This window comes from Marmota monax, unplaced genomic scaffold (assembly GCF_021218885.2).
Source record: "Marmota monax isolate L192 unplaced genomic scaffold, Marmota_monax_Labrador192_F-V1.1 WCK01_AAM20220418_F8-fsc00007, whole genome shotgun sequence".
Lineage (NCBI taxonomy): Eukaryota > Metazoa > Chordata > Mammalia > Rodentia > Sciuridae > Marmota > Marmota monax.
In genome coordinates, this window is record NW_026692781.1 from 22,427,866 (window position 1) to 22,455,680 (window position 27,815).

Consider the following 27,815-nt stretch of genomic DNA (forward strand, 5'->3'; position numbering starts at 1 on the left):
AGGGCTTCCTAAGTCACATGAATGGTCCACTAATGGAGGAAGTTAAAACCAGGGCAACTCACAGAACAAGCCTAGCAAATCAAAGAGCAAGGGCCAGGAATTGCCAGGGTTGGGGAGCAATGACCTACAGACCAGAGAAGCTACTTTGAACATGGCTAGAATACACTGTAATTCGGGGCTAGGAACCAAATTTCCGAAGAAAAAAGCAAGGCCCTGTGAGCTGTGGAGATTCTGCCGGAAAGTTACCGGATATTCACAGAAACGGGACAAAGTAAAGATTACTAACAGGAGCAAAAATCTAAGGAAGTAGAGAGAAACATCTCCACCCAAGAACCCCGCTGAGCGACCAAAGAACCTGGTGGCGCGGGGTTCTTGCGTCATCTAGCAGCGCCGGAACCACAGTTACCGGAAAGGAGTTCTGTGGGAGGAGTGAAGCTCACGTGATATGTAGTGGGCCACCTTCCGCTTCTGAGAGAATTTATGAGAGTCGGATTGGTAAAGCTGGAGAGAAGTCGCTATGTACTAAGTAACTGTGTAGCGATGGCTCACGTAAAGTCACTGTCTCCGTGTTTTGCTTTTACTTTTTTGAGCAAGTGTCTCTGTTTGACGTTGCCCAAACAAAAGATGGCTGCACAGACGCTGGATGCTACCACAGAGTCTTGGGCCTAGAGAAGCCCGGGAGTGTGTGCTGTGGGCTGGGAAACACCCGCCGGGTCCAGCTCTGTGAAGGAAGTTCGGGGTGGGGCTAGCTGTCCGCAGTTCCTGCGGCTGCGCGAAGATGGTGGAGGAGGAGAGCATCCGCGTGGTTCACTGTGGCGGTAGTGAGCTGAACTTTAGAAGAGCGGTGTTCTCTGCGGATTCTAAGTATGGGGACTGCGCGTCGTTGGCAGGACTGAGGGCCGTGAGCCCTCTGGGGTTTGGAGAAAGAACTGTCAGGCGCGGCCGCACTCCCCAGCTGGCGGACCTGGGCTCTGCGCAGGGGCGCGTTTGCCAGCGACCCTAGAGCACACGAGAGGTTGCCAGCGCCTGTAAGGAGAGGGACCTTGAGATTCTGTGAGTGCCTTGTGGCGCTGCAGGCGGGGGTGCGCTTCCCCTCCCTGGACCCTTTACTTGCAGTTGGATTGATGGGCCCAGAGGCGGGTCCACGTGTCTAGTATCAGCTGGTAGATGGGGCGGCTGGAAAATGGTCTAGATATTGCAGTGTATACAACAGCCCTTGCAGTAACCCAAAGAGTATCCTCACTCTTTGGTACGGAATAGTGTTTGGGAATTGCTAAGCCTTTAAAGATTCTGCTTTCTTGGGGCCGGGGTTGTGGCTCAGTGGTGGAGTGCTTGCTTGTCTAGAGCATGCATTAGCCACTGGGTTCGATCCCTGGCACCACATAAAAATTAAAAAAAAAAAAAAAAAAAAAGGTATTGTGTCCATACACAACTAAAAACTACATTTTTAAAAAGATTCTGCTTTCTCCTCGCCCCCCACACAACACACCCCTACAAAAGATATGTGCCAGTCTTTTTAGGAGTAAAAAACACTGATTCCCTTGGAAGTTCATTGTAACTGGAAACCAAACTCTAGGTTTGATACTCAATTCTTATATTGTGAGACTTTTTCAAGTTTCTTACTCTGCTTCTCTTTTCTCATCTGTAAACTGGGGGTAATTTTTAGTAATCTGCCTCTGATGGGATTCTTGAAAAGAATTTTGCTTTGATACATTTGAAACCTCTACAAAATTACCTGGCATTTAATGGCTCAGTGCGTGTCAGTTGTCATTGTTGCTACATTATGTCATCTGTAAGTGACATATTGTATTAAGAATAGGTTTTCAAATCAGGTAAGGATGGAGGTGGATACTTAGTAAAAATCTTTTCTGCCTTGGAGCCTTGAGATAGTATCTTGTGAATACAAGTCTGTATTCCCCCTACCCCTGCAATATTCTCCTTTTAGGTATAAGGCAAATAGTTGTTGAATGCATGCACCAAAAAAGTAGCTTAGACACACATATCAAACCCTTTGTCTTTACAAGAACCAGGGGCTTTGTTGACATTTCTCTTACCAGTCAGAGGAAGAAATTGAAGCTTCAAGAAGTTGTCACAGGTTCTGCCTCCTCAGAACCATATGCATATATCCAGTTTCTTCCTTCTACATCTTATTCGTTTTATTCAATAAATATTTCTGTGCTTTATTCTATGGTAATATCTATTATAAAAATAGTCAAAACTTACCCCAGCTTATCCTTTCAGTAATTTAATTGCCTCTGCTATGAAAGCCACAAATCCAAAAAGAAAAACTGACATAAAATGACTTTGCTATACAAGAAAGGCCTGGACCTCACCAATTACAGGAGAGTTTTGACTCAGCATTTGAAGAATTTAAGAACATAGGAACACACTGCTGTTAGCAGAATCATAAAGAGTGATAGCTGATATACACTGAATAACAGTGTCTGAATTCATTTCATGAACAGGCAACTTAGTTAAGTTTTTTTTTTGCAGAATGCTTGTATATAGCCTCCATCTGTGAACAGGCAAAAAAAAAAAAAAAGAGAGAAAGTGACATTAGCTTCATTAATGAATGACTCAATCTTAGATGTCCCCATAGACTTAAGTAGCATACAAGTTTGAATACACAATTCTTAAACAACTTTGAAAAAAACCTCTATTGCATGTTATTATTTTTGTAATGGACCATAGAAGACTGTACTTCCTATAGAGGAGATAGTATAACTTATTTTTCTTTTTTTTTTTTCCAGGTATATCTTCTGTGTCTCTGGGGATTTTGTTAAAGTCTATAGCACTGCTACAGAAGAGTGTGTGCACATACTCCACGGGCACAGAAATCTAGTGACTGGAATCCAGCTTAACCCCAACAATCCTCTGCAGGTGCCATTTTGTAATTGAATATCTTAACATTGGTCTGTTGACAGAAATTTTTGAGTTAAATTTGACTGGGAAACTTTCCAGGTTATGAACAAGGAAATATCTGTTGATTTTTCTGTTTTAGGGTATCCTTCTGTTTTTCTTAGTTATGAAAGTAAGATCTCAGCTAAAACTACATTACCCATAGTACATTCTGTGAACTATTTGATCCACAGGATGCTTAAATAGATGTTAACTTGAGATGAATGTTCTTAGCTGTATATGTTTCTAAAATTCTAGAATTTATACACAGGTAAATGGATTTCTTGATTGTGGACCTTCATGGGTCCTCTTATAACATTAGCAATGTGAATATCCAAAGGTATTTTCTGTTTTTAAATTTTAGCAAAGCTACTGATAATTTATCTCAACAATATTTTACTCTTGCTATAGTTATTAACAGGTACCGTTTTTCTGGATTAGTCACATACCTTTTTTTCTGGATTAATCACAGCCAAGTTGGAAGTTATTGCTTGATTTTAAAATGAATTTGCATTGCCATTCACTTCATTATCACAAAAGAAGTAGGATGTAAGGTAACACTGGTCTTTTCTTTCCAAAACTAAATGAGCTACTTTTAAAAATGAAAGTTAAGTACAACTTTTTTGCAGGGTCCAGATACACTTTTTATACTGTTCTCTGAAGGTTTGACAAAAATTTATTTCCATGTGTGTCACTTGAAGTGTTTTTGTTTTTGTTTTAATATTGTTGATGTTGTTGGACACATGCCTTTATTTTATTCATTTTTATGTGGTGCTGAGGATCGAACTCAGCGCCTTGCACATGCTAGGTGAGCACTCTACCACTGAGCCACAACCCCAGCCCTCACTTGAAGTTTTTAATGGCAAAAGATATTCTCTGGTTAAAATTGAAATGTGTGAAGTATGCATTACTAAGCTTTATAGGCAAACAAAAAACACATACACATTAGATAAAAGTTCTGTTTCAGGTGGCTGAGGGTTAATAAAATTAGAGGAGGGCAGTTTTATCAGTAGGGTTGGTTGAAGTTAAAGGACAGAGATTGTATAAGCTTAGGAGTCACCGTATTTATTTTGACAATGTATGTTTGACTTGTTTATTTCACTAATCTATATTTATGATTCTGATAGATAATAACTGTGATATACATTTTCTACTTAATATGATTATTTTACTTAAATAGATAATATTGTCTTACCCTAGCATTTTTTTCTATTCTCTGAATTTATGTCCCTATTTGCAGAAATCCTAAAATTGCCACTTTTCATAAGAAAATTTAAGATTATTTATAAACCAGGTATATTTGCATAGCAATAAAAAAAAATCTGACATAACCTTAGTAAAACTGAGTTCACTAAGATAAAAATAAACCCATGTATTACTGAGACCTTCTGGTGCCACTGAAGTATGGTCCTAAATCATTGGTTATGAGTTTTACCACAAGGTAAGTACAGAAATTGAGTGCCCATACATTTCATAACATGTTAACAATGCTACAGCATTCAAGTGCATAATAATTTCAGTTTAATTCTCATTAAATAATGAGAATATTGGTCCTTAATGGAAATGTTATCTTTTTTTAAACAGGACATTATCCACTCATTTGAGAAGCACTCCTTGAATGCTCATGTAAGCTGAAAGCAGTGCAGCTGATAAAAAGGGACTGAGCTCTGGGAAAAAATAGAAAAAAAACTCTTGTACTTTTCATAATTCAGTATCTTACCATGTCCCTCTTTATAACAGGTTTTTTCCCCTCAGTTTTAGTTAAAACTTGAAAATGATAGATTTGCTTTCTCCCGAGGTTTGTGACAAGATTGTCTATTTTGCAGAAGCAATATAAGTTGAGAATCCTTTACCTGAAATGCTTGGGACCAGAAGTATTTTAGAATTTGGAATTTTTTGGATTTGGGAATATTTGCATAAATTTCACTGGTTGTAAAACTCCCAATACCCAAAATCCAAAATGCTCCAGTCTGAAACTTTTTAAGCATCATGTTAGTGCTCACAAGTTTTGGATTTCAGGTTTTAGATTAGGGATATTCAACCTGTATAAACTTTGCCATCTTTAAGGTTAACAGTGAATTAATGAACAGAAAATGCTTTCTGTATCAGCTTTTAATTATTAATTTGATATCTTAATGGGATTCCATTTTAATCTGTTTTGTACTGTTTTTATCTTTTAGCTATATTCTTGTTCCTTTGATGGTACAATTAAACTGTGGGACTATCTAGATGGCATTTTGATAAAGGTAAGTAGATTGAGCTTCAGTTTTCCTTATGTAAAAAAGGTATGACAATATAAACAGACATATTGTTTTTTTCTAGAAGGTCTAATCTTTAGAGAAACTTTCTGAACAAGTCTTGAAATTTACATACCATTTAAAATATATAATCTTGACTATATAAAAATCTTATAAATTTCTAAGATAAAAAGACAAAAACACTGGGAGAAAGCATTTCTCAAAAAAATCACACACATATACACAAATGTTCCCAGGCCAATAAGGAAAAACTAATAACCCAATAGAAAAAAAAAATGGGCATAGGAGACCAATATATAAAATCACAAAAGAATTACAAATAGTTAATAAACATAAAGAGATGCTTAACCTCATTAATAATTGGAACTGTAAATTAAAACAAACATATAGTATTTTTTCCTATCACTTTAGACAAATTATACATGGAAAAAATTCTATTGATAGGTGAAATGTAGAGAAACGGTTATTTTTTTTTTAGCATGATCAATGAGAGTAAACCTGAAAATACATTTTTTTCAGCAACCTCCCAATACGAATTTATCATTAAAGTAATGTTTTTTATACACAATACTTATAATATTGTTTATGGTGGAAAAAATTAAATATAATCTTGACGTTATTTAAAGCACATAATAGAATACTATATGACCACTTAAGACTCAAGTAGATTTGTATGTACAAAACTTAAAAAATTATTCAACAAATATGTGTTGATTATTCTCTATAGATCAGGTATTCTTGTGTTAGGAAGAATAAAGCAGCAAGCAAAATAGGTAAAAATCCCTGCTCTGTGGAACTTGAAATTCTGCTGGAGGAAATAGACAGTAAACAATTCGATGCTTTTTATCTTTCAGACTTTCATTGTTGGACACAAACTTCATGCCCTCTTTACTCTTGCCCATGCTGAAGATTCTGTCTTTGTTATAACAAATAAAGAAAAACCAGGTATAGTGTAATGAACTTTTTTAAAAATAGGACATTGAGTGGCTCTTTACATGTTATAGTTCTTCAAAATTTAACATTTTGGTTTTAATCTGAAGCTGACCATCTTTTGGAGATGAAATTTAAATTACTTTTGTCGTCATTGCATTCATTTGAGGAGGCTACCAGTCCTGAAATATTCAATGAGGAAATGATTATTTTATACCTGGTTGTAATAATATACTTCAAAAATTCAATTTTTTAAACTATTTTGAAAGGCAGGCTAGACTTTGTCTTCTTAGAACTTAAACCCATCATGCTTAACCATCACTATTCTTTTATCTGTTATGAGTGCCTACTTGTTGGTCTTGAATCATTGTAGGAAATAGTATAAAAAATAGGCTGATAATAAGAGCCAGTGTGACGTGAATTATTATTGTGTTTTTTACTATCAATGGAGCATTATTCCATTGAAACTTCCATATATCAAGTATTTTAGGAATTCCTGAAATATTGTCAGTGGTTGCAAATAATTGTCCTTCATCATAGAATTTGAATCAATAGAACATTGACATGAATGATACATCCAAGGAAAGTTTCTTATCTCAGAATTCAAGAATACGTCCTGTGGTGGCCTCCAAAAAAAGTCATATTCAGAGGTACAAAGCAGCTTTTAAGATGACTATTAGGCTAGACTTGTTCAAGATTTATTAGCTAAGTGAATCCTTTCTGCCATGCTTTTGTTTGGGTTTTTTTGTTTTTGTTTTTTCTGAAACATTCATAAATTCTCATATATCACAGGCTTTTAAGAAACCCAAATAGTCAAAACTACAAAAGCTGAATCTATTTTTCTAGTTAAAAATTCCTTAGTGCCAAATCTGATAATGAGTTTATCGAGAATGTGGCACAAAGCTGGGCGTAGTGATGCATGACTATAATCCCAGAGGCTTGAGGGGCTGATGCAGGAGGATCGTAAGTTCAAAGCCAGGCACCTTAGCAAAAGCAAGGCACTTAGCAATTCAGCGAGTCCCTGTTTCTAAATAAAATACAAAATAGGGCTGGGGATTGGCTTAGTGGTTGAGTGCCCCTGAGTTCAATCCCTGGTACCCAAAAGAAAAAAAAAAAAAAAAAAAGAATGTGGCATGAAAGAATAAGAAGCAGTAAGTTTAATGTTTTCATGGGACTGATAAACTACTTCTAGTGGACATTCAAAAAATGTTCTGAAAATAGCAACATTCTTAAAAGATTATGTCATCTTCCCAGATGACTGTTTCAAAGATTCCACTTTTGTGATATATGTATATGGATTTGTAACATCAGTCCACATTCAGATTCCTGATCTTTCTCACTGGTAGTTGATGCACTAGATCTGGGGTATAGTCTAGGAATCTGCACTTTTAGTATCTTTGAGTAGATGTTATTCTACTCATCACCAAGATTTCATAATCACCTTCTATACTCACCTGGATATTCCTCTATTGAAAAGTAGTTGCCAATAGCTATAGTAAACTTGTTATCCAAGTTATACCTGTAAGACCAATGATTCTTAACTTTGACTGCACATCAAAAGCTCCCAAGGAACTAAATATTAAGATTCTCTGCAATGGGACCTAATTATTTGCTTAAAAATTCCTCAGTTGGACCTCATGTACAAGACAAATAAAAAGCTACTGATCTTGGTCATTAGCCTTTGGGAGTTTGTGGCAATGTCAAATCCCGTAATCTAATCTGAATTCCATTTATAATAGGATAGAGTGTTACTCTTCAGTATTTGCACATTACGGGTAATGTGAAAATCTGGATATATATTACATAAATCTATCAAATAAACGTAGATACATAAATGTCATCTGAGTTCCATAGCCCTAAACCAGAGTCTCTGATAGAAAAAAGTTATATGGCAGTATCTGTCTCTGGTTTAAAAACAAATTAATCTTTTATTTGTATTTTATTTTTTATGGTTTAATTTCTTGACTTGGATATAATATAGTCTTTCAGCAGCTAATTGAGCATCTACCATTCTGCTTGCACTGAACAAAGCAGACAGTGAGTTCCAGCAGTAAGCTGGCTATATCAATTATATGGTACAATTAGATGTTCCAGAGAAAAATAAGCATGTATGGGGAAAAGTCAACGTTGGAGGAAAACACATTTAAATAAGTGTTCAGGGAAGGTCCCCAGAGGAAGAAGAGTAAGCGGTGTGTAGCTATTTTGGAGAATCATATTCTAGAGCATTAATAATGTGTTTGCAGAATAGCAGAAAGGCTAAATTGGGATGAACCAAGGGAGAATAGATTATATACTGCCTTGAAGACCCCTGAAGAGTATGTCAATATTACAGGAAAGGAGATTTATCCTATGAGTGTTGTGATAAACCCAGAGCATTTCTGAAAGTTCTCACAGATGGCTCATTGCCTTTGGCTGCTCACTTCATCAGTACAGTATTCATATTTCATCTCCATTTTAAACCTCAGCTCAGTACTTTGAAATGTAGAATGCACCATTATAAGACATAATTGCTTTCAATTTCTACATGTATGGGCCATATATGTATATAACTTGTGGAATTAGACTTGATTTTAAAACTTGTATGTTTAAACAAAAAGTCCAACTTCAAGGTACATTTTGTTCAAGATAGCTCATGATTATAATCTTTACATTCTAGAGTGCTGAGTTATAGTTTCATATGAATGAATGATCATGTTCACTCTCTTTGGAGGTGCTTTATAATAATATAGCTTCCTTTGGCTAGATGTATTTCAGCTGGTTTCAGTGAAACTGCCAAAATCATCAAGCCAGGAAATAGAAGCCAAGGAGCTATCTTTTGTTTTGGATTACATAAACCAGTCACCGAAGTGCATTGCCTTTGGAAATGAGGTAAGTTGGTTTTGCTGGTTTTTTGATTTATACATAAAATTTCTTTTTCCTGCAGTCTTTATATTTTATATTATGATGCTATTATATTGCCTCAAATGCTTTTATTTTGGTATTAACTTAGAAATCTGTTTCATTGCTTTAATGTGTATTTTTGGTATAGTTTTTTAGGACATTCCTCATTTTGTGTATTCTCTCCTATGGCCTTTCTAAAGTCTCTTGTTTTCCCCAAAAATAACAATGTTTGCTGTTTGTCCTGTATTTTTTCCCTGTCCCACTATAGGATAGAGTATTACTCTTCAGTAAGCCGCTCAAATTATTTTATTTTAAATTGTGTGCCTTTAAAAAAATATGACCTCTCTATTTATAGTTAATGTTCCCACTATAGAAAACTTGGGTACTACAGAAAAATATAGTGAGGAAAGAAAATCTATAATCTCCCTAGTGATAATATTTAAGGTATGTAGTTAGTTCATTTAATTAGCAAAGCCCTGTTAGTAATTACTTCATTATTTTGATATCAAATATCATCAAGAAACCATAGACATCACTATAGTGGCATGTTTCTTTAGCCTTAAGTTTTGTAGCATTATTTTGTTATTCTTCTGGATAAATTTTCCAGAATAGAGAAAATTGTTTTTTATAGTATTAAGTCATCATTCTTCAGTATTATTAGTCATTTTGTTAAATTAAAACCATAGCAACATACCACTTTATATCCACTAGAACTGCTAATGTTAGAAAGATGGAGCAAAACTAACTACCTCTATCCAGTCATTCCCCTCTTAGGTAAAAAAATGAAAACATGACCATAAAATGATGTGTAGAGAAATTATTATTATTATTATTCATAATAGCTCCAAAATGTAAATAATCCAAATATTCATCAACTAGCAAACAAATTATGATTAATGGAATGTTATTTACCAATAAAAATAAAATAGTGATACATAGTATGTGGATGAACCTGAAAAAGATAAGATAGGTCCAGCAAAAGAGTTCAAACGAAAACAGAAATATGCAATGGTGATAGAAATTAGTTGTTGCTGGTGGGGTGGGGACATTAGGAATGACTGAAGAAGATGGAGGGAACATTCCTGAGGTGACGGAAATGCTAAAGATCTTGATTATGATGATGGTTATATGGATATACCTATATGTTAAACATTGCATATTGCTATACGTGGTGCATTATGCCTTAATGGGGGGGGGGGGGACCTTAAAGCATTATGCTTTTAAATTAGAGATTCTACTTTTAGGATTGTATACTTAAGTTCTTCTTGTTTCAAAACTAAAATTTTCTTTTCTATAGCGAAAGTATAATGTATCATTTTATGTTAATATACTCTTAAAAGAAAGTTGACTATTTTCTGAATGTTATCTTTGAATCTACAGGGAGAATATGTCGCTGCAGTACGAGACTTTTATTTATCTGTTTATTTTTTCAAAAAGAAAACAACATCAAGGTAAGAATTTCTTTTTGTTAGTATTGTCTTATTTAATGAAAAGTTTGTTATGATATGAGTTTTATTAGCTGTGAGCCAAAGCGGCTTCTAGTTCTACATTTCAAGACTGTGAGACCACAAGGTATAGGAGTTTTTTAACTCATCATGGGTAGTGTTGGGGTATGTTAATTATAAAAACCTAGGGAGCTTTTGCCAGCCCAAATTCCCAATGCACTACAGCTAAATTCTGGTCTGATTATTTGCTTTCAAAATTGGATGTAGATTGAAATAACTCCACCAGGTGATTCTCATTGCTGTTTTATGGCTGTAGGTATGAATATAATTTTTAAGATACCTAGGTTTATAAATGTGTCAAATTTAGTCCATTTAAACTCCTATGTACATTAGATCAATAAGTATTTAAAAGAGATATTGTATACCTAATGGAGTCGTAGGGATAAATGAGTAAGATAATATGTTTAGGGAGACTGGTGCTAAGCAGTGAGTGGTCAGTCTCTCTTTAGCTCTGTCCTATCTTCCCATTTACTCTGCTAAGATTAACATTTGTTAATTCATTGCAAAATAATAAGGATCCTGATCTCCTCAGAGCCAGAAGATAGGCAAATATCTGGCTTAAGAGAGGGAAATGGCCTACGTATGACAAGTAGATTTATTCTTTTGAATTGACACATTGGCCAATTGTCTCAGACCATACTGTGCACTAAAACTTAGGTTCCTTGAGAAATTTGAATAAGCTGTGCCTTGGCCAAAAAAGACACTGATTGGCTTTTCTTACTTAAATGTCAGTAGCTTCCATAGGCAAGTTATTGATAGGATAGTAGTCAACATGGAGTTTATATCATGTGTTAATAGGTATTTACAAAACAATGCTTTATTCTTGATCAAAAGTTCTTTATATCTCACATTTAGAATGAGACGGACATCATTACCCTAGGTACATGTATGATCACACGAATGGTGTGACCCTACTTCATGTACAACCATGGAAGTGAAAAATGGGCTGTATTGTATACAATGAATTGAAGAACATTCTGTTACGTATAATGATTAGAACAAGTAAATAAAAAATTTTGTTTTAAAAATCCCACATTGATTGAATTCTTAGAACTTCACAATTTAGGTTAGAACTGACTTTTACTTATCTACATCACTACTTTCCAGAGACTTTAATAATGATGGGAAGATTTTTTCCCCCCCACTAGGTTTACTCTGTCATCATCAAGAAATAAAAAACATTCTAAGAACAACTTTACATGTGTAGCCTGCCACCCAAAGGAGGACTGCATCGCATCTGGTCACATGGATGGCAAAATTCGCCTTTGGTCAGTGAACACATAAAAAGCATGATGGTCACTTTTATACTGTTTTATATTAATCCTGCAGAACAGGGCTGTCACAGGGTCCAGAAAAAAGGACCATACTGAAAAACTACTGCGTGTTATAGGGAGGCTTGCTGATACCTAATTACTTTATGATTTCTAACTTTGGGCTTGTGAAGATAATGAAAAATTCTGTTGCCTACAATCATCTTATTGAAGAGAACTTTTGTGTCAGCTTTTACCTAAAAGAAAGAGTGACAATACCTAATATCTAGTAGGGTACCCATAGATAACATTGCTTGTAGAAATGACTCTAGTTTGAAATAAAAATGAACTTTTTACACATTTAGACTGGAAAGCTTGATATTATGATTGATTACATTTGGCATGCCATTATTTATAACTTTGATTAAATTAAGAATCTTGGTTTCTCCAATAGGAGAAATTTTGATGATGACAAGAAATACACGTACACTTGCTTACATTGGCACCATGATATGGTTATGGATTTGGCTTTTTCAGTGACAGGTAAGTGCCAATTTAATAATTAAAATGAGCCTTTAAAGTATGTGTTTGTGTAGTGTTTTACTTTACTGCCTTTATAGTCCAAAGAGTTTTAAAATTGCACAGGCCAAATGAATTATAAACAATTGTCTATGATCCCTTTGTTTGGGGCTTTGTTTCAAAGCCCTTCAGAGTTCCAAAGTATACCTTTGTGGTATAGTCTATTATTGACATAAAGAATCTATTTTTTAAGTTATGTTACTTTTTTTTTTCTTTATTGTATGTCTACATAGCTAAGTGCTTGCTATCCATAACTTAGCTACAGTTTATCAGGCACAAAAAAAATGATGCTAGCGTTTGTATCCATTATGTAATTTAGTTTTTGATCCTATAAAATATATATCATTAATTCTCCTTTTATAGATGAAGGAAATGGGGTTTGGAGTTGGTAACTTCCCAAGGTCACATGGGAAGTAGGATTTGACCTGGGTCTGATTGAAAAACTCATGTTTTTAACTGACATATTGCATCATTCAGACTTTACTATTTTAAATTAATTCAGATCTTTGTTCCATTAAGTAGTATGAGGGTATGACTATAGTGAGTGAAAATACCTCCTTGAAATTCTGTCTTCAACAGAAATATGAAAAAGTACATTTTGCATTTGGTTGCTTTAACACTCTCATACCTGTGTGGTGAACGTTATGTCAGTTTACTATGTATGACAGGATGCTAGAAAGTATAGTGTACTTGAAAAACAAGAAGGCACGAATGTTATTTTTCTTTCTGTGGGTCTCCCTAGAGACTGACAGGACAAGTATTAGATGGTACCTTGTGCTCAGGATCCTTAGAGGTTTACTTGGTTTTTACTCACTGAAAATCAGAGGCAATTTAAGCCTCCTTAAAACTTTGGATTTGGGAAACAATGACCAAAGTGTGTGTAGGCCACATCCCACCTAACACAGTAGCACAGCAGGAGTACTGAGGAAAATTGAGATTAGAAGAGAATGAAGAAGAATTAACCCTACAGATAAAATGTACTCCTTTCCACACACCTCCACAAAGTACTAATGAGTATATGATGCACAAGTGTGCATATATGCACATGTCCCAAGCATTGTCTTTATTCCCTCCTAACTCAGGTTTATTTCTTTTGCCCTTCCTCTTCAGTTTTTTTCTTTCTTGTAGCCTCTGCCTGAATTCAGGGTAAGAACCAATTATATGCATATATTAGTAACTTCATGTAACTGATATCCTACCATGATAATTTCTCTTGGAAGTCATTAACATTTAAGTAATGAAAAGACAGTCCTTTTAGTGGCATTTTTAGCATGAACACAGCTTATTCAAATTCCTCATTGAACCTAAATTTTTTATTTGTTATCAAACCCAGTCAATTATAGCCTTTTCAATACTGATTATATTTCATTAGGGTATGTACCCAGAGGTAGTATTGGTGAGTCATATGACAATTCTATTTTTTTATTTTTTGAGGAACTCCATACTCTTTTTCCATAATGTCTATATTTAAAAGTTTATATTCCCACCAATCAATGGTGTATAAAAGTTCCCTTTTCTCTACAACCTCACCAGCATTTGTTTTCTTTTGTCTTTTTGATAATAGCCATTCTAACTATAGTGAAGTACTATCTCATTGTGGTTTTGATTTGCATTTTCCTGATGAATAGTGATGTTGAGTGTTTTTTCACATACCTGTTGGCCATTTATATATTTTTTTCAGAAATGTTTATTCAGGTCTTTTGCCCATTTTCAATCATATTATTTGTTTGCTGTTGAATTGTTTGAATTTCTTATATATTCTAGATATTAACCAACCCCCATGTTGAGTTTGCAGATAGTTTCTTTGAGGGAAGTTTCTATGCTGTGATTATTTCCTCCTTTGCACAATAGGGTACATACAGATAGTAATAACATACTGTGTGTTTCAAAGATTTTTAATGTTTCACTAAAAGAAAAGATTGAAGATTTGAGTCGATATGCTGATTTGATCATTATTATACTATGTACACACATATTGATCGCATTGTAGTCCATGATTTGTACAAGTATTGAATCAATTTAAAATGAGACTTTAAAAATAATGATAAAAATTAAATAAATCATTAGAAAATGATGATACTTGTATTTCTAAAGAGTTTTATTTCTCTACTAGATAGGAAAACTAAAATATTAATTATATTTTTCTGTTTTTCCCCAAAAATACTGTTGTTTTAATTTCTTTGGATGAATGCAAAGGCACCAGCCTGCTGAGCGGTGGGCGTGAATGTGTGCTTGTTGAATGGCGCGATGCGGCAGAGAAGAACAAAGAGTTTCTCCCTCGTCTAGGATCTACTATAGAACACATCTCTGTCTCACCTGCAGGAGATTTGTTCTGTACTTCTCACTCTGATAACAGTAAGCTTAAATTTATTGTGAGGAAATACAATTTCTATAATGCCATAAATCAGCTAGCTTCTGTAGGAAGGGAAAATAGAGACCTTAAATTAATTAGAGTAATGTGATAGTTAATGAGCGTTTTTTTCTTTCATTCCTCTTTTCCCCACCCCTCCCTATCCCCAGGTGCCACCAAAAGCTAACATGTTCAGAATCATTTTTATGAAATGGAGGATTAAGCATATTTGGTTATTGCTATGCCACTTATGTTTTCAAAATCTTAAAGTTGAATGATATGGGGAAGTAAAGGAAGGGTTGCAAATGGGCATTGGTGCTTTCATAAATACAATGACATTTTCAAAAGAATATTGTGCAGTTCTCTTTTGTACAGCCATTAGTTAGTATTGTTGTCCTGTGGATTTTAGTAGAAAGAGACAATTCTCAGTATTCTTCCAAATCTTTGTTCATCTTGTTACTACTCAGCCTAGATCAGGGCCTCTTTGTAAGATTGATAGCCCATTGCTTCCTTTCCCTTTGAAATATTATGTAATTCTGAGCAATCCATTAGTGGAATGATTTACTTCAAATATACCCTAACTATGTTTTATATATACTCTTGATAAGTATAGTTTCTGAATTAATACTTTATATGTTGATAGGTGCAGTTTGTAAAACTTATACTCCAACAAAAGCCCCCTTCCCCACCCCAGATTCTTTAGCTAAATTACAAAATATTTTTCTGATTTTCTACTAACGTTGAGTTAATTGAACTCATTGAGCTATTTTGTATTCTGGCATATTACAAAATGTTATAAATTCACATGACTTCTTACCTCAATGTTCCCAACCTATTTATGTTTAAATGATTTTTTTCTTTTATCTACAGAGATAATAGTCATTCACCGAAACCTTGATGCATCTGCAGTAATTCAAGGCCTGGTAAAAGGTACTGCAGCATCCCATGGATTTGGAATTGCATATATTTAAGAATGCATGTTTCTCTGACTTCAACTATTGTTTGTCACTTCTTTTACAGATAGGAGTATCTTTACTGGTTTGATGATTGACCCAAGAACTAAAGCTTTAGTTTTGAATGGAAAACCTGGTCACCTGCAGTTTTATTCTCTCCAGAGTGATAAGCAATTATACAATGTAAGATTTTGATCTATTAACTGGTAGTAAAACTAATGAAAGTTCTTTACCACCAGGATCAAGTCATTTATTTGTAGCTTCATGCTCCTGTGCCTACGTTTACTTAACCATAGTATTGTCTGTGGTTACTTAGTTCAGTTGTTTAAAACAGGGTTTAATAAGGCCACATTTGCAGGTTACATGGAAGCCAGTTGGCACTCTTACACATGCTCTCTTTTTCTATTTTATGTTGTTTCAGAATGCACTGCAGTTAGCTGACCCACACACCTGTGCCTTTGAGTCACAAAGATAAGGAAATGAGAACATGTGGATTGACAGTACAAATCTGTATCTGCTTTATGGAGAAACAATGTCATTCACATATTGAAGATAATTTTCAGTGTAGACTAAAGAGGAACACTTTATAATCCCAATCAACATAATCCCATCATTTCATTGTCCTCTACAATGCTACTTATAGATTTCTGTCACTTTGTTTCTTTCTCATCAGGTCCTTTAAACCCCTCAAAAAAGGAAGCCTGTTAATAACCTCACATCTAATACAATGCCTGGAAATAGTGGACACTTAGTACACTTAATACAGGTTGAACCTTCTTAAGCTGAAATCCACCCTGCTCCAAAATCTGAAGCTTTTTGAATGCTGACATGACACCACAATTGGAAAATTCCATACCTGACCTCTGTGATAGGTTGCATCACAATGCATGTGACTAAAAATATTGTATAAAAGTACCTTCAGAATGTGTATATAGTAAGATATATATGAAATATAAATAAATTTCATGTTTAGACTTGGGTCCCATCCCCAAGATATATCATTATGCATATTCAGAGATTCCAAAGTCCAAAATAAATCTGAGGTTCAAAACACTACTGGTCCCAAGCAATTTAGATAAAGAATATTCAACCTATAGTAGCCACTTTATTTACTTAGTATATAGGCAAGGAAATAGGATTTTTTTTAAATTGTAAATAAATGCTGGCCTACTTAAGCTGTTATTATTTATCTTTCGTAAAGATTATGTTATTTCTGTTCTTATATTTCTAATGATATAAAATTTAGCCTAGAATTTTATGTAAAGCTATGTGTTCTTAGACAAAAGCACTACTATAGGTTAAAAGTTCTGTTGAATCATATAATGGGTTTTAGTCATCACCAATTTATTAAGGTCATTGAAGAAAATCACTACCAAATTGGTACTGTACAGTATGTTCCCCTTTTTAATGGCAATTTTACTGTCCATGGTAACATTTGGTTCATTATTTCCATTATCTAAAAATCTATTAACGTTAGATTGTGGAATTTATCTTAGATGTAGTTAATTATGCCTTGCATTCTTTAACATTTATGTATTAATAAACATTTTGGATTCTTTTTAACCCTTCAGTTAGATATTATACAGCAAGAATATATCAATGATGATGGTCTGATCCAAATTGAACTAACAAAGGCTGCATTTGGCTGCTATGGTAACTGGCTTGCAACAGTGGAACAACGGCAAGAAAAGGAAACTGAGCTTGAATTGCAAATGAAACTGTGGATGTATAATAAAAAAACACAAGGGTAATATTACCTATAGAGCTACCTGTTCATTCAGAATATAAAATTTTTGAGTTCTTACTTTGTGGTTGTAATTATCAGACCTCAAGATGTTTCATTTTGATAAGATTTACATTTAGAGATTCCAGGGAGATGTTATTCTTCTAATAATCCCTTAATTAAACTTTCTGTTCTGAGAAAGCATTGATGTCTGCCTAGTCATAATGTCATCTCATTGCATAAATAAAGAAACATGAAAAAAAATGACAGCCCTGAGGACATAATACCAAGTTCTAGACAAATCCAGAATTAAAATCCAAAAGTTCGCTTGCTCTTCCTTAAAATCATGCCACCTTCCATGGGAAAAGAGAGTGTACGTGGAGCTGTAGGGTATCATGTGTGCTGTGGTTAGATAAGAAGCCCACTGGCTTTAACAACCAATTAGCAGCTCCTTGCTGTTTGCCAAAAATTGGATTTATTGTTTTTATACCTGTTGTCTTGTTAATTTTTAAAAGAACATTATAGATGGGCCTGTTGTCCACATTTGCAGGTGAAGAAATAGGTCCAAAACTAAGTGATTGTTTCTAGTCATTCCTCTTGTAACTGTGCTTTTTTTAAAAGTCATGACAGTATGTCTCCTTGATGTTTTTTAGAACACACAATCCTATCATATATTTCATTTAAGTTATTGCCCTCTTAAGCTGGAGGAAACTTCAAGAGGTAGTTTGGGTGACTAAAAATAGTAAATAATGACAAAGGCAGTTTGAATGTTTTCTTGTTACAAGTGGGGTCTTTCACACATTTTTTTAACCTTTTTTTAAAAAGTAAATAGACATCTAGTTTTTATGCAGTTTTTCTACAGTTCGTGCAGTAGACTTTGGACTATGATTGAGGAACCCCTTATTTTACAATCAAAAGTCACACAAGGACACTGGTGTTTGTTTGATCTCTATATCCTGAATAAGAGCACTCAATTCTAATTCAACGTGGTAATCTACCAATTACATTTTTAAAGATGCTATTGTAAAATGTACAATATGTAAGGCATTCTCAGACTCATGACAGTATATCATATTGTTCTGATGAGAGAATAAATTTGTGGGTTTTTTTCCTTCAGATTTGTTCTTAACACAAAGATTAGCATGCCACATGATGACCACATCACAGCTCTCTGCTTCTGTAATGCAGAAAAATCTGAAATCCCCACCTTGGTTACAGCTAGCAAAGATGGTTACTTCAAAGTGTGGATATTAACAGATGATTCTGATATATACAGTAAGTCAACTAAAGAGTATATTCAAAGAGTATACAATTTTAAGAATTGGTACTTTTGCCTCATATCCATTTCAGAAGAATGTTTTTCTATTTTTTCAAATAAAAATTATGTAAGATTGCTTAATTTTTAGTAGATTTAAAGAGATTTTTACATAAGTTTTTCTAAAAATCTATACTTTTTAAGTGTTGTTTTTAATTAATAGTGTGCTGTTTAGTTGTGAGAGTTATAGTACAAAGGGCTTTTGCTATTAGTCCTTTCTCTGCTCCACTAGAGGGAGTTCAAAGTCTCTAGAACGGGGCATAGATTTCAAATTAATCAATATTTTGCAGCAATTATAACTGAAAGAAGTTGTGAAGAACAGACTTGTTTGTTTTCATTTGTCTTTGTTTCTTAATCCTTAATGTCCTTTAATGTCCCTATATAGCATTGATGCCATTGTTGAACATTATGGTTTCTATTTTCCAAAGAGAAAGCTGTTGGCTGGACCTGTGACTTTGTTGGTAGCTATCACAAGTATCAAGCAACCAACTGCTGTTTTTCCGAAGATGGCTCTTTACTAGCAGTTAGTTTTGAGGAAATAGTTACCATATGGGACTCAGAAACATGGGAACTTAAATGTACGTTTTGCCAACGAGCTGGGAAGATAAGGTAGGTAAATCATTGGGAAGTATGAAGTACTTTTTTAAAAAATTTATTTAAGCAAATCTTTAAACCTTAGTAACTTTAAACTTTAGACTTTCTGTATAGGTGGCCTGTAGTTTAGAGGGGCAAACAGCTAACTAAAATGTTGGAAAGTTAAAAATTCTGACTATGAGTATGAGCTAAATGCCAATAATTCTGAAATCAGGATTAATATTTAATTCCTGGCATGCAGATTGTTTTCTTTGTACCAAACATTTCCATCGATGTGCTGTGTAATAATAGAAGCTACATTTAAAGCCTCAGTGGATTTAAACCATGCTCACTTCTGTGTATTCCCATAAAAATGTTGTGTACTCATTGTTTTCTGAAAAGAATAGAAGAAAATAACAGTGTCATTCAATTCTGTCCTCCTTCAACCTGAGGGCAGAATTGCAAATAGCTAATAAAATTGTTTCTAATTCCCAACATGTCTGATTCTGAATTTACTTTGTAAAACTTTTCTTCAGAATTCAAATTACAAGTTTCCCTCTTGGTAAAGAGCATAAAATAGAGTTTCTGTTAAGTGACTTTGTGTATTTTATATATATTTTCTTTGTTGGGTTGGTTGTTGTGCTATGCGCATTTTAGAGAATTGATCATCAAACCTCTTATCCTAAAGCAAACCTTTTATACTCCCTAGCCTCTTTTTCTTCAGTATTACTATAGTATAAGCATCTTCTTAAACATCTACATTGCATTAAACTAATACAGTGCTTGAAATCCTACAGTCTTTTGTAACTAAATGTTAACTTCCTTATGGTTTTAACTTAGACACCTTTGCTTTGGAAAATTGACATGTTCAAAATATCTTCTTGGTGGGACTGAAGATGGCATTCTTTACTGTTGGAATCTGCTCAGTTGTACATGTAAGATATTTTTTACTCTAAAGTGACTTGGAAAATCATGTAGAGAAAGTTGTGGTTAAACTTTGACATTTTAAAAATGAGGAATCATATCTTTCTATTTCTACCTAGACATTATAGAATTTTTTGCATGACATATAGTACCAAATTTGGAGTGGTAGGCTTGTAATAGATTACTTACAAACCACCTAATTATCAGTAAATTAGCTTCCATTATCTTCACTTTTTTCTACTGTCTTCAAGGTATGAGACTTTTGTTGTCTTCTACATTCTTTATCCCCTTAATGTTTTCAGGAATATTTCTACTAATTTGAATGCATATTAATTTGTAGTATCCCTGACAGGATAAAATTTTAATGTAGTCTGGCAAAATCCTAACAACTATGAAATGTGAATTTACTGGTATTTACTTGTTTGAGAATATGGAAGATATGGTAGTTGCTTCGTAATCAATGTGTGTGATAGTCTCTGTGGTAACTCTGGGTAACATTTTACCCACATTTAGCAGCAGCAAAAGCACTAGACATAAGAATCAATGAAAGAATAACTTTATTTTATAACACATAGTATATGGAAGAAATGCTGAAGTTCTATTTCATTTTTCTGCTTCCTGTTCCTCACTTCAGTGCACCCCTTCCCAGATAATTTCAATGTGTCTCCATTGACAGAAGCATAAAATACTTCTCCTTAGTAGAATTGATTGTCCTGATAGAGATTAAGAATACGTGCTTCAAATAAATTTGGTAAATCTGTTCTTAGAAGTGAATCACTTTTTTCCCCCCTCAGTGGAATGGAGTGCAAAGTTAAATATTAGAGTTATGGAACCTGATCCTTATTCAGAGAATTTTGCTGCAGTCTCTCAATCTTCAGAGGGTTCAGACTGTAAGTACAAACTATGCTTTGATAATTACAGGAAATGCAGTACCTAAATTTTCTTTTTAGTGTCTTGAATATAATTTGAAATAAACTTGCCTTCAAATCAGACATTCATTTGAAGCCATTTTGCCTGAGACCCAACCCCTCCTTTCTTCCAACACCAAATATAAATTCAGACTTAGTTGTAGGAGAGCTCCATTATATCCCTTGTTTTTCCACAGCCAATTTGCACTCAGTTTTCAAAAATCCAACAGAGGCCTCACTCCTTTGGTGCATTTCCAACTCCCCTAACAAGTTTTAACTGTCCTCTATGTTTTTGAAACCATTTCTACATATGCCTTTTTTGTACTTCAGACAAAATAGTTCAATAAAATTTTTGTATCTATCCTCTGCAGTAGTCCCAGTTTTCTGGAACAGGGGTACCTTTTTTCTCTTTTTCTGGTTCATAGTCCTCATTACCAACCTTCTTGGTACATAGTAGGCATTTAGTAGATATTTATTGAATCAAAATCTAAGACAATCATGAGCTGGACCATTTACTCAGTGGGGTGAGTCCCAGAATTAGTGGGGTCTGAAGTTAGAGCTATCTTTTGCAGGCAAAATGTCATTGTCTATTTTTTTTTTATTTTTCCTCTAGTGTTTGTATTTAAACCTAATGAGCCAAGGCCATTGTATATTCAAAAAAATATCTCCAGAGAGGAAGTCCAGTGGGGAGTGTTTGTTCCAAGAGATGTCCCTGAGTTGTTCAGCTCAGAAGCTCACCAGTGGCTGAACAGATCCCAGTTTTACTTTCTAACAAAGTCACAGGTAAATGACCACCCTCCCCACCCCAAAAAAGGTGACCACTTTGTACCTATCATTTTAGAGAGTAATTGTCAGCCCGTGACTGTTGATGTGAGTTTATTTCTAGATGGAATCGTTTCATTAAAGGATTATTTCCCCAAAAGAAATAACCTGTTAATGTTTAGTACCACTTTACCCACATACCCCTGAACTTTGAGGCTCCTTAAATATTTTCTCCATTAACTCTGTGACACACACACACACACACAAAAGAAAACCAGCAGAAGACAACAAAAATACTTTAAATTGTTTTTATTAGCATGGTTCATTTTTATTTGTTGCCAGTTCTTAAATCTCTCCTACAAGAACACAATCTTATAACTTTCACAAGGTTATTAAATAAATTTAAATCTTCTCTGTGGGTAGATATATAATCTTGAAAGACTAGCTTCATTTTTTAACACTTAGTATCACCTTATTTAGATTTGCACTCTACAGATTAATTTTGTATCATTCATTGATCTCTCTTTGCAGAGCTTATTGACATTCAGTACAAAGTCTCCAGAAGAAAAACTCACACCAACAAGCAAACAGGTATGTTTTAGCCATTCAAGGTGCGGACTGCATTGCCTGCCTACAAAGCTAGTTATCTTTTAGAACTCAGTCTGAGAAAAAATGTTTTAAATGAAACTTTAAAACATACATTTGTGAATTGATGTTGGTTTGATTTAAAATGTCAGTAAGATAGGATTGTGATTTAAAAAGTCAAATATGATTGGCCCTCTATATCCATGGGAATCTATGGATTCCACCAATTCTGCATCAAAAATATTCATGAAAAAAATGCCAAAATATATGGGAAAATGTATATAGGTTATATTTAAATACTATGCCATATTATATGGGGGACTTGAGCATTCTTGGATTCAGAGGGTTCTGGAACAAATTCCCCATGGATACTGAGGGACAACTATAATACTACAAACTTCTTACAAAAAAACTTCTCTATACCACTGCCTTTTTCCACTAAGATAATCACCTCCAACTCTTTTAGATGAAATTTTCATTTAACTTTATATCTCTAAAAAGCATGTTTATGTCGCTAATTCTGGATTTTGCAGATTTAGTGTTATAAACTCTGATCTATTAAAGCTACTGAACCTGAAATCTTAAGCTTTTTTGCATCATTCCCTGAATATACACAAAACACATTTCCCCTACCTGCCCCCTAATTTTTATGTAATTCAACCCCAGACTCTCTCCAAGTTATTTATGTCTTCTTTTAATATTTTCAGACCCACTAGGTGTTCTTTGAAATCATAAAGAAGTATCTTCAAAATTCTTCTGACTTTCTTCAATCTGGACTGATTGCTGTATAGATCTGCTACCCAGTAGTCACCTTAGTATACACATTGAGCATCATTCTAGGGATTCATTTTAGCTCTACTTTATCAGCTCCCACAGTTTTCCTCTTTCTTTGGTCACTCTCTTTCTGCTTTATTATTTCCTATTTGATTGGTTGGTTGAGTAGAGAGATGTTAAAAATCTCTTTCAGCACTTTGAAGGCATTATTTCATTATTTTATAGCTTCTGGTGTTACTATAAGTCTAATACCATTATTATTCTTTGATCCTTTATCCTTGGCTTGTTTGTTTTCATAGAAATTTCACTGAATTTATTTAAGAACTTTGTTGATCATCTCCCATATGCCAGAAACTATTCTAGACCCCTGGGGTACATTAGTGAACATAAACACCCCCAAGTTTAGAGACTTGTCTGTAGTCTACAGGAACATAAAGAACTAAACAACAAGCATTAAGTAACTAAAATATATAATACTTTAGAAGATAATAAGAATTATAGTAGAATGAAGAATATGTAAGAGGGTAAGTGAGGGGTAGTTTGCAATAAATAGGGAAATCAATGGGGCTGGGATTGTGGCTCAGCGGTAGAGCGCTCGCCTAGCACAGGTGGGGCCCGGGTTCGATCCTCAGCGCCACATTAAAAATAAAGGTATTGTGTTGTGTCCATCTACACCTAAAAAATAAATATTAAAAAAAAATAAATAGGAAAATCAAGGTAGATTTTTTTTTAATTTGTTCTAATTAGATATATATAACAGCAGAATGCATTTCGATTCATTGTAGATCTTATTGAAAAGACTTTGCTTTACCTCTGAATGAAATGTAGAACTGCTTAGGGTTTTGAATATAAACCTAAGTAGGAATTAATTATTCCCCACTTACCACCACTCATTTTTCTGTTCTTTTTATGGGACTTCTATTATTTAGTGCTGAGTCTTCTAGAATAGTGCTATTATTTTATTTTATTTTTGCCTGCTTTGTTTCCATTTTCTGGGCAATTTCTTCATCTTTTATCATCAAATCTTTTTATCCTTCTTGCATGGTCTGTTTCATCAGATTTTTTATTCAATTATTTGGATAGCTATCTTTTATTTTACAGGTTTTCTTCAGTCTGTTCATTTTTTACTGTCTGCTCTTATTTTTAAATGTGGGCACAAGCATCTGTTTGAAAATTCTCTGCCAATGTGGAACTGTCATCTGGCTGAGCTATTTTGTTGAGAAAATCTGAGTCATTATTTTTTAGTTTTCTTCTCTTACACTAGTCAAATTATACAAATAAAATTCTTATGATCTTGTCTAAAGAATTTAAACCTGTTTGCTAGTGTTCTGAGAACTCCCCTGTATGGAGGAAAACTGCCTCCAGCTATGACAAGGATACCACCTGCGCCTGCCCCCCGCCCCCCCGAAGTCTAAGGACATAATTTTTATTCTCTTCTCCAAGGAATGTACTTTTTTTTGGCTTCTGCTGGGGCTTCGAAGGAGATATGGGAATCTAAGGACTTCTGCATAAACTTTTCACCAACCCCTCTTGTTTATTTAGCCCTACTTTCATTACTACTTATAGATTCTGTTGTACCAATTCTTTGACTCTGTACTGTGAATTGGGATGTTTCTTCACTTTTCCCATAGCCAGCTTAAAATTCTGCTTTCTCAGCTCTATTAATTTATTGTCCTTCAACCCGCTTCATCCTTCCAACATGTTACTATCCAAGACTCTTCCCCCATTCTCTGTCTTTGAGTTTCTACCCTTTGAAACCTTTATATTGTCCTTTTTGTAGGATTAGGCAAAGAAACAGTGATAAATGCCTATTTGGTTCATACATCTATGTATCCATTGTTAGCTTTTCCTAGTGGGGTACTAAGCCTGTTGCTTTACCTATGAGACATACTAAATAATTTCTAAAGTTCCTTCCATCCCAGACACTTTGTGATTCTACAGTCAACGGAATTCCCCCTTTTTATGCAGGTAACTTCCCTTTTTCTTATATCCTTACAGCTATTAACAGAAGAAAGTCTTCCTACAACCCCATTTTATTTCATATTGGGAAAGCACAGGCAACAACAAGATGAAAAATTAAATGAAACACTGGAGAATGAATTGGTACAACTTCCCTTAACTGAGAACATACCTGCAGTTAATGAGGTAAGAAATTAGTTGAGCAAACCATGTGAAATCGATAAAATGTATTAAAGCAACTTAAATTGGCATTTACAAATCACTTTTGAATAATCACCTTTATGCTATACAGTTAATACACTAAATAACGTAACCCTAGGAGTTGGGATTATTTTGGCCTGCACCTGGGGTGAAGGAGATGAGGTTTGCTTTAAATATTGGAAAGTGAAAATGCTTTCTTCTTTGATTTGGCTTTTTTATGGGAAGAGACATTTTGTTTTTGACTCTTGGCATTTACAACAAAGGGTACTAAGGACTGTAAAGGAGCAAACTGTGCCAAAGGATGATATTCTTAAATAAAACCCTGTTTTTCTGTTTTTTTATTCCAGCTTCTTCACACTCCAGCTCATGTACTGCCATCTGCTTCTTTCCTGTGTTCCATGTTTATAAATTCATTATTATTGTCTAAAGAGACCAAAAGGTAAAGTCATTCTTAAAACGTTTGTTATTCTCTATTCTGTTTTGGGAAACAGAATATTATTCCTTATTATTATTCCTTATTATAATATTCTTCCACTGTATTTTCTTTTTATTTTAACTTTAAAAATATAGATAAGAACATAGGATTATTAAGTCAAGTAAAATAAATTGAAAATAATTCAAAAAAAGATGTTCTATTTAAGTACCTAAGGATTCAATATGTAATTTTAAATCATACATTTTATAAGTTCACCTATTCTTTTTCCAATAACCCATAATTTTTAAAGTGCACTCAGTAGCATGATTTTTCATTCCCTGTGTCTGTATGATTATATTTCTATGTAGGTGTCTTAAATAAGCAAGGTGTTATTACTTAGAAGTTTTTAATGGTGTTTACATCTTATTCTGTTACTACACAAGTGCTGAAGAAATTCCTGATGATGTAGATATGGAAGAAGAAAAAGAAAGTGATGATTCAGATGAAGAAAATGATTTTACAGAAAAGGCCCAGGTTACAAATGACCCAGGTTTGGAAGAAGACATTATACATCAGTTGTCAAAATCTGAAGAGAAAGAACTGAGGAAATTAAGGAAAGTGGACTACAGCTGGATAGCTGCTCTTTAGGCCTGGGGGTGGGGGGTGGGGAGTGTTTTGTATTTTTTAATGTTGTCTCTCTTCTTAAAATAAAATATTAAATATTTACAGGCTTTGCATTTTTTAAAAAACTGATAATATGAACCTTTAATTTGCATCATGTTTTAAAATTGCTAGGTATATTCCATCACGTCATATTCATAACATTTATATTTAAAAAGTAAACATAAAAACAGTAAGGTATTCAAATTATAAAAGTACATCTCAATGAATATTTACAAAATTGCTGCAAACGGCTTTTTGGCATATGCTATAGACGAAATGTTTGTGACCCTCCAAAATTCATGTTAGAATGGAATCTACACTCTGCTGGTGTTGGCCTTTGGGGGTTAATTAGTTCATGAGGAAGGAGCTTCATGGATAGGGTTAGGGTTCTTATAAAATAATCTAGAATGCTCTCTTGCACTTTGTACTATGTGGGGATACAACAAGAAAACCATCTAACAACAGGAAAGCAGGCCCTCACCAGACAGCAAATCTGACGCCCTTTTATCATTCTTTCTAGCCCCCAGAACTATGAAATAAATTTGTTTATAAGCCACCCAGTCTATGGTATTTTGTTATAGCAGACTAAATGGATTAAGTATGTTTTAATCATTATTCAAGTAAGGTCCATATTTCCTTTTCTAAAAATAACAGCTACATTGAGATGTATCACAAACCACATCATTCATGTATTTAAAGTGGACAATTTGGTGGTTTTAAGTAAATTCACAAAATTGTGCACCACCATTAAAATTTTAGAACAGTTTCATCATCCCAAAACTCCCTTTTTCCTCAAGCTTCCTTACTCTACTCCCTATATGACAATTTTTCTATCTTTATGAATTTACCTATTCTGAACATGTTATATACAAGTGGAATCATGCGATATAGTCTTTTTTTTTTTTGACTGGCTTGTGAATTAACATCCATTAGTGTCATAGAAATATGAGTACTTCATTCATAGATATTCTTTTCCCCTTACTTTATCTCTCAAAGTCCATAACTTATGAATTCATTCTTTGTATTTTATATTCTATGGCTTTGGACAAATGGCATTTGTCTATCATTATAATATTATGCAGGGTATTTATATTGCCCTGAAAATGCAGGGTTAGTTTTTGAGGCTAGTCTTTGAGGTTTATCCTAATCCCAGTAGGACTCTAGCTGTTTATTTTCCCCTGGTTCTTCCTGGTGAACTATTGAGTTTGTGGTTGAGCTTGTTCTCATGGAGCTGCCAGGCTTTTAATTGCTTACCATAAAAATCTTCATTGTTATCAAAAACACCCTTAGACTTGAACTTCTCCACTACATTTCAAATAATGTCAATTTTCTCTTATGGACTGTTTTTTGCCCTGGGTAAGATCTTAGCCACTGGGCACAAAAGCCCACATCTCTGAAGGACACTCCTAC

The 27,815-nt window shown here is 34.2% G+C and overlaps 1 protein-coding gene across 1 annotated transcript; it reads left to right on the top strand.

Moving 5' to 3' along the window:
* Window positions 1-505: 505 nt before the first annotated feature.
* Window positions 506-26,961, top strand: Wdr75 (WD repeat domain 75). Its single transcript, XM_046447450.2, has 21 exons — window positions 506-864; window positions 2,751-2,880; window positions 5,079-5,144; window positions 6,011-6,101; window positions 8,830-8,954; window positions 10,347-10,417; window positions 11,620-11,739; window positions 12,176-12,264; window positions 14,497-14,655; window positions 15,521-15,580; window positions 15,671-15,786; window positions 17,175-17,350; window positions 18,444-18,601; window positions 19,070-19,250; window positions 20,055-20,149; window positions 20,933-21,028; window positions 21,660-21,829; window positions 22,340-22,399; window positions 25,166-25,312; window positions 25,675-25,766; window positions 26,186-26,961. Exons 1-21 carry the CDS (start codon window positions 779-781, stop codon window positions 26,388-26,390), a joined length of 2,493 nt encoding a protein of 830 aa, XP_046303406.1. The 5' UTR covers window positions 506-778; the 3' UTR covers window positions 26,391-26,961.
* The last annotated feature ends 854 nt before the right edge of the window (window positions 26,962-27,815 follow it).

Excerpts from the sequence above, each read along its gene's own strand:
- Wdr75 (XM_046447450.2), top strand. The coding sequence starts at position 779 with ATGGTGGAGGAGGAGAGCATCCGCGTGGTTCACTGTGGCGGTAGTGAG. Across the intron at positions 2,881-5,078 it reads ACCCCAACAATCCTCTGCAG|CTATATTCTTGTTCCTTTGA; the intron begins GTGCCATTTTGT and ends TTTATCTTTTAG. Across the intron at positions 21,029-21,659 it reads ATCTTCAGAGGGTTCAGACT|TGTTTGTATTTAAACCTAAT; the intron begins GTAAGTACAAAC and ends TTTTTCCTCTAG.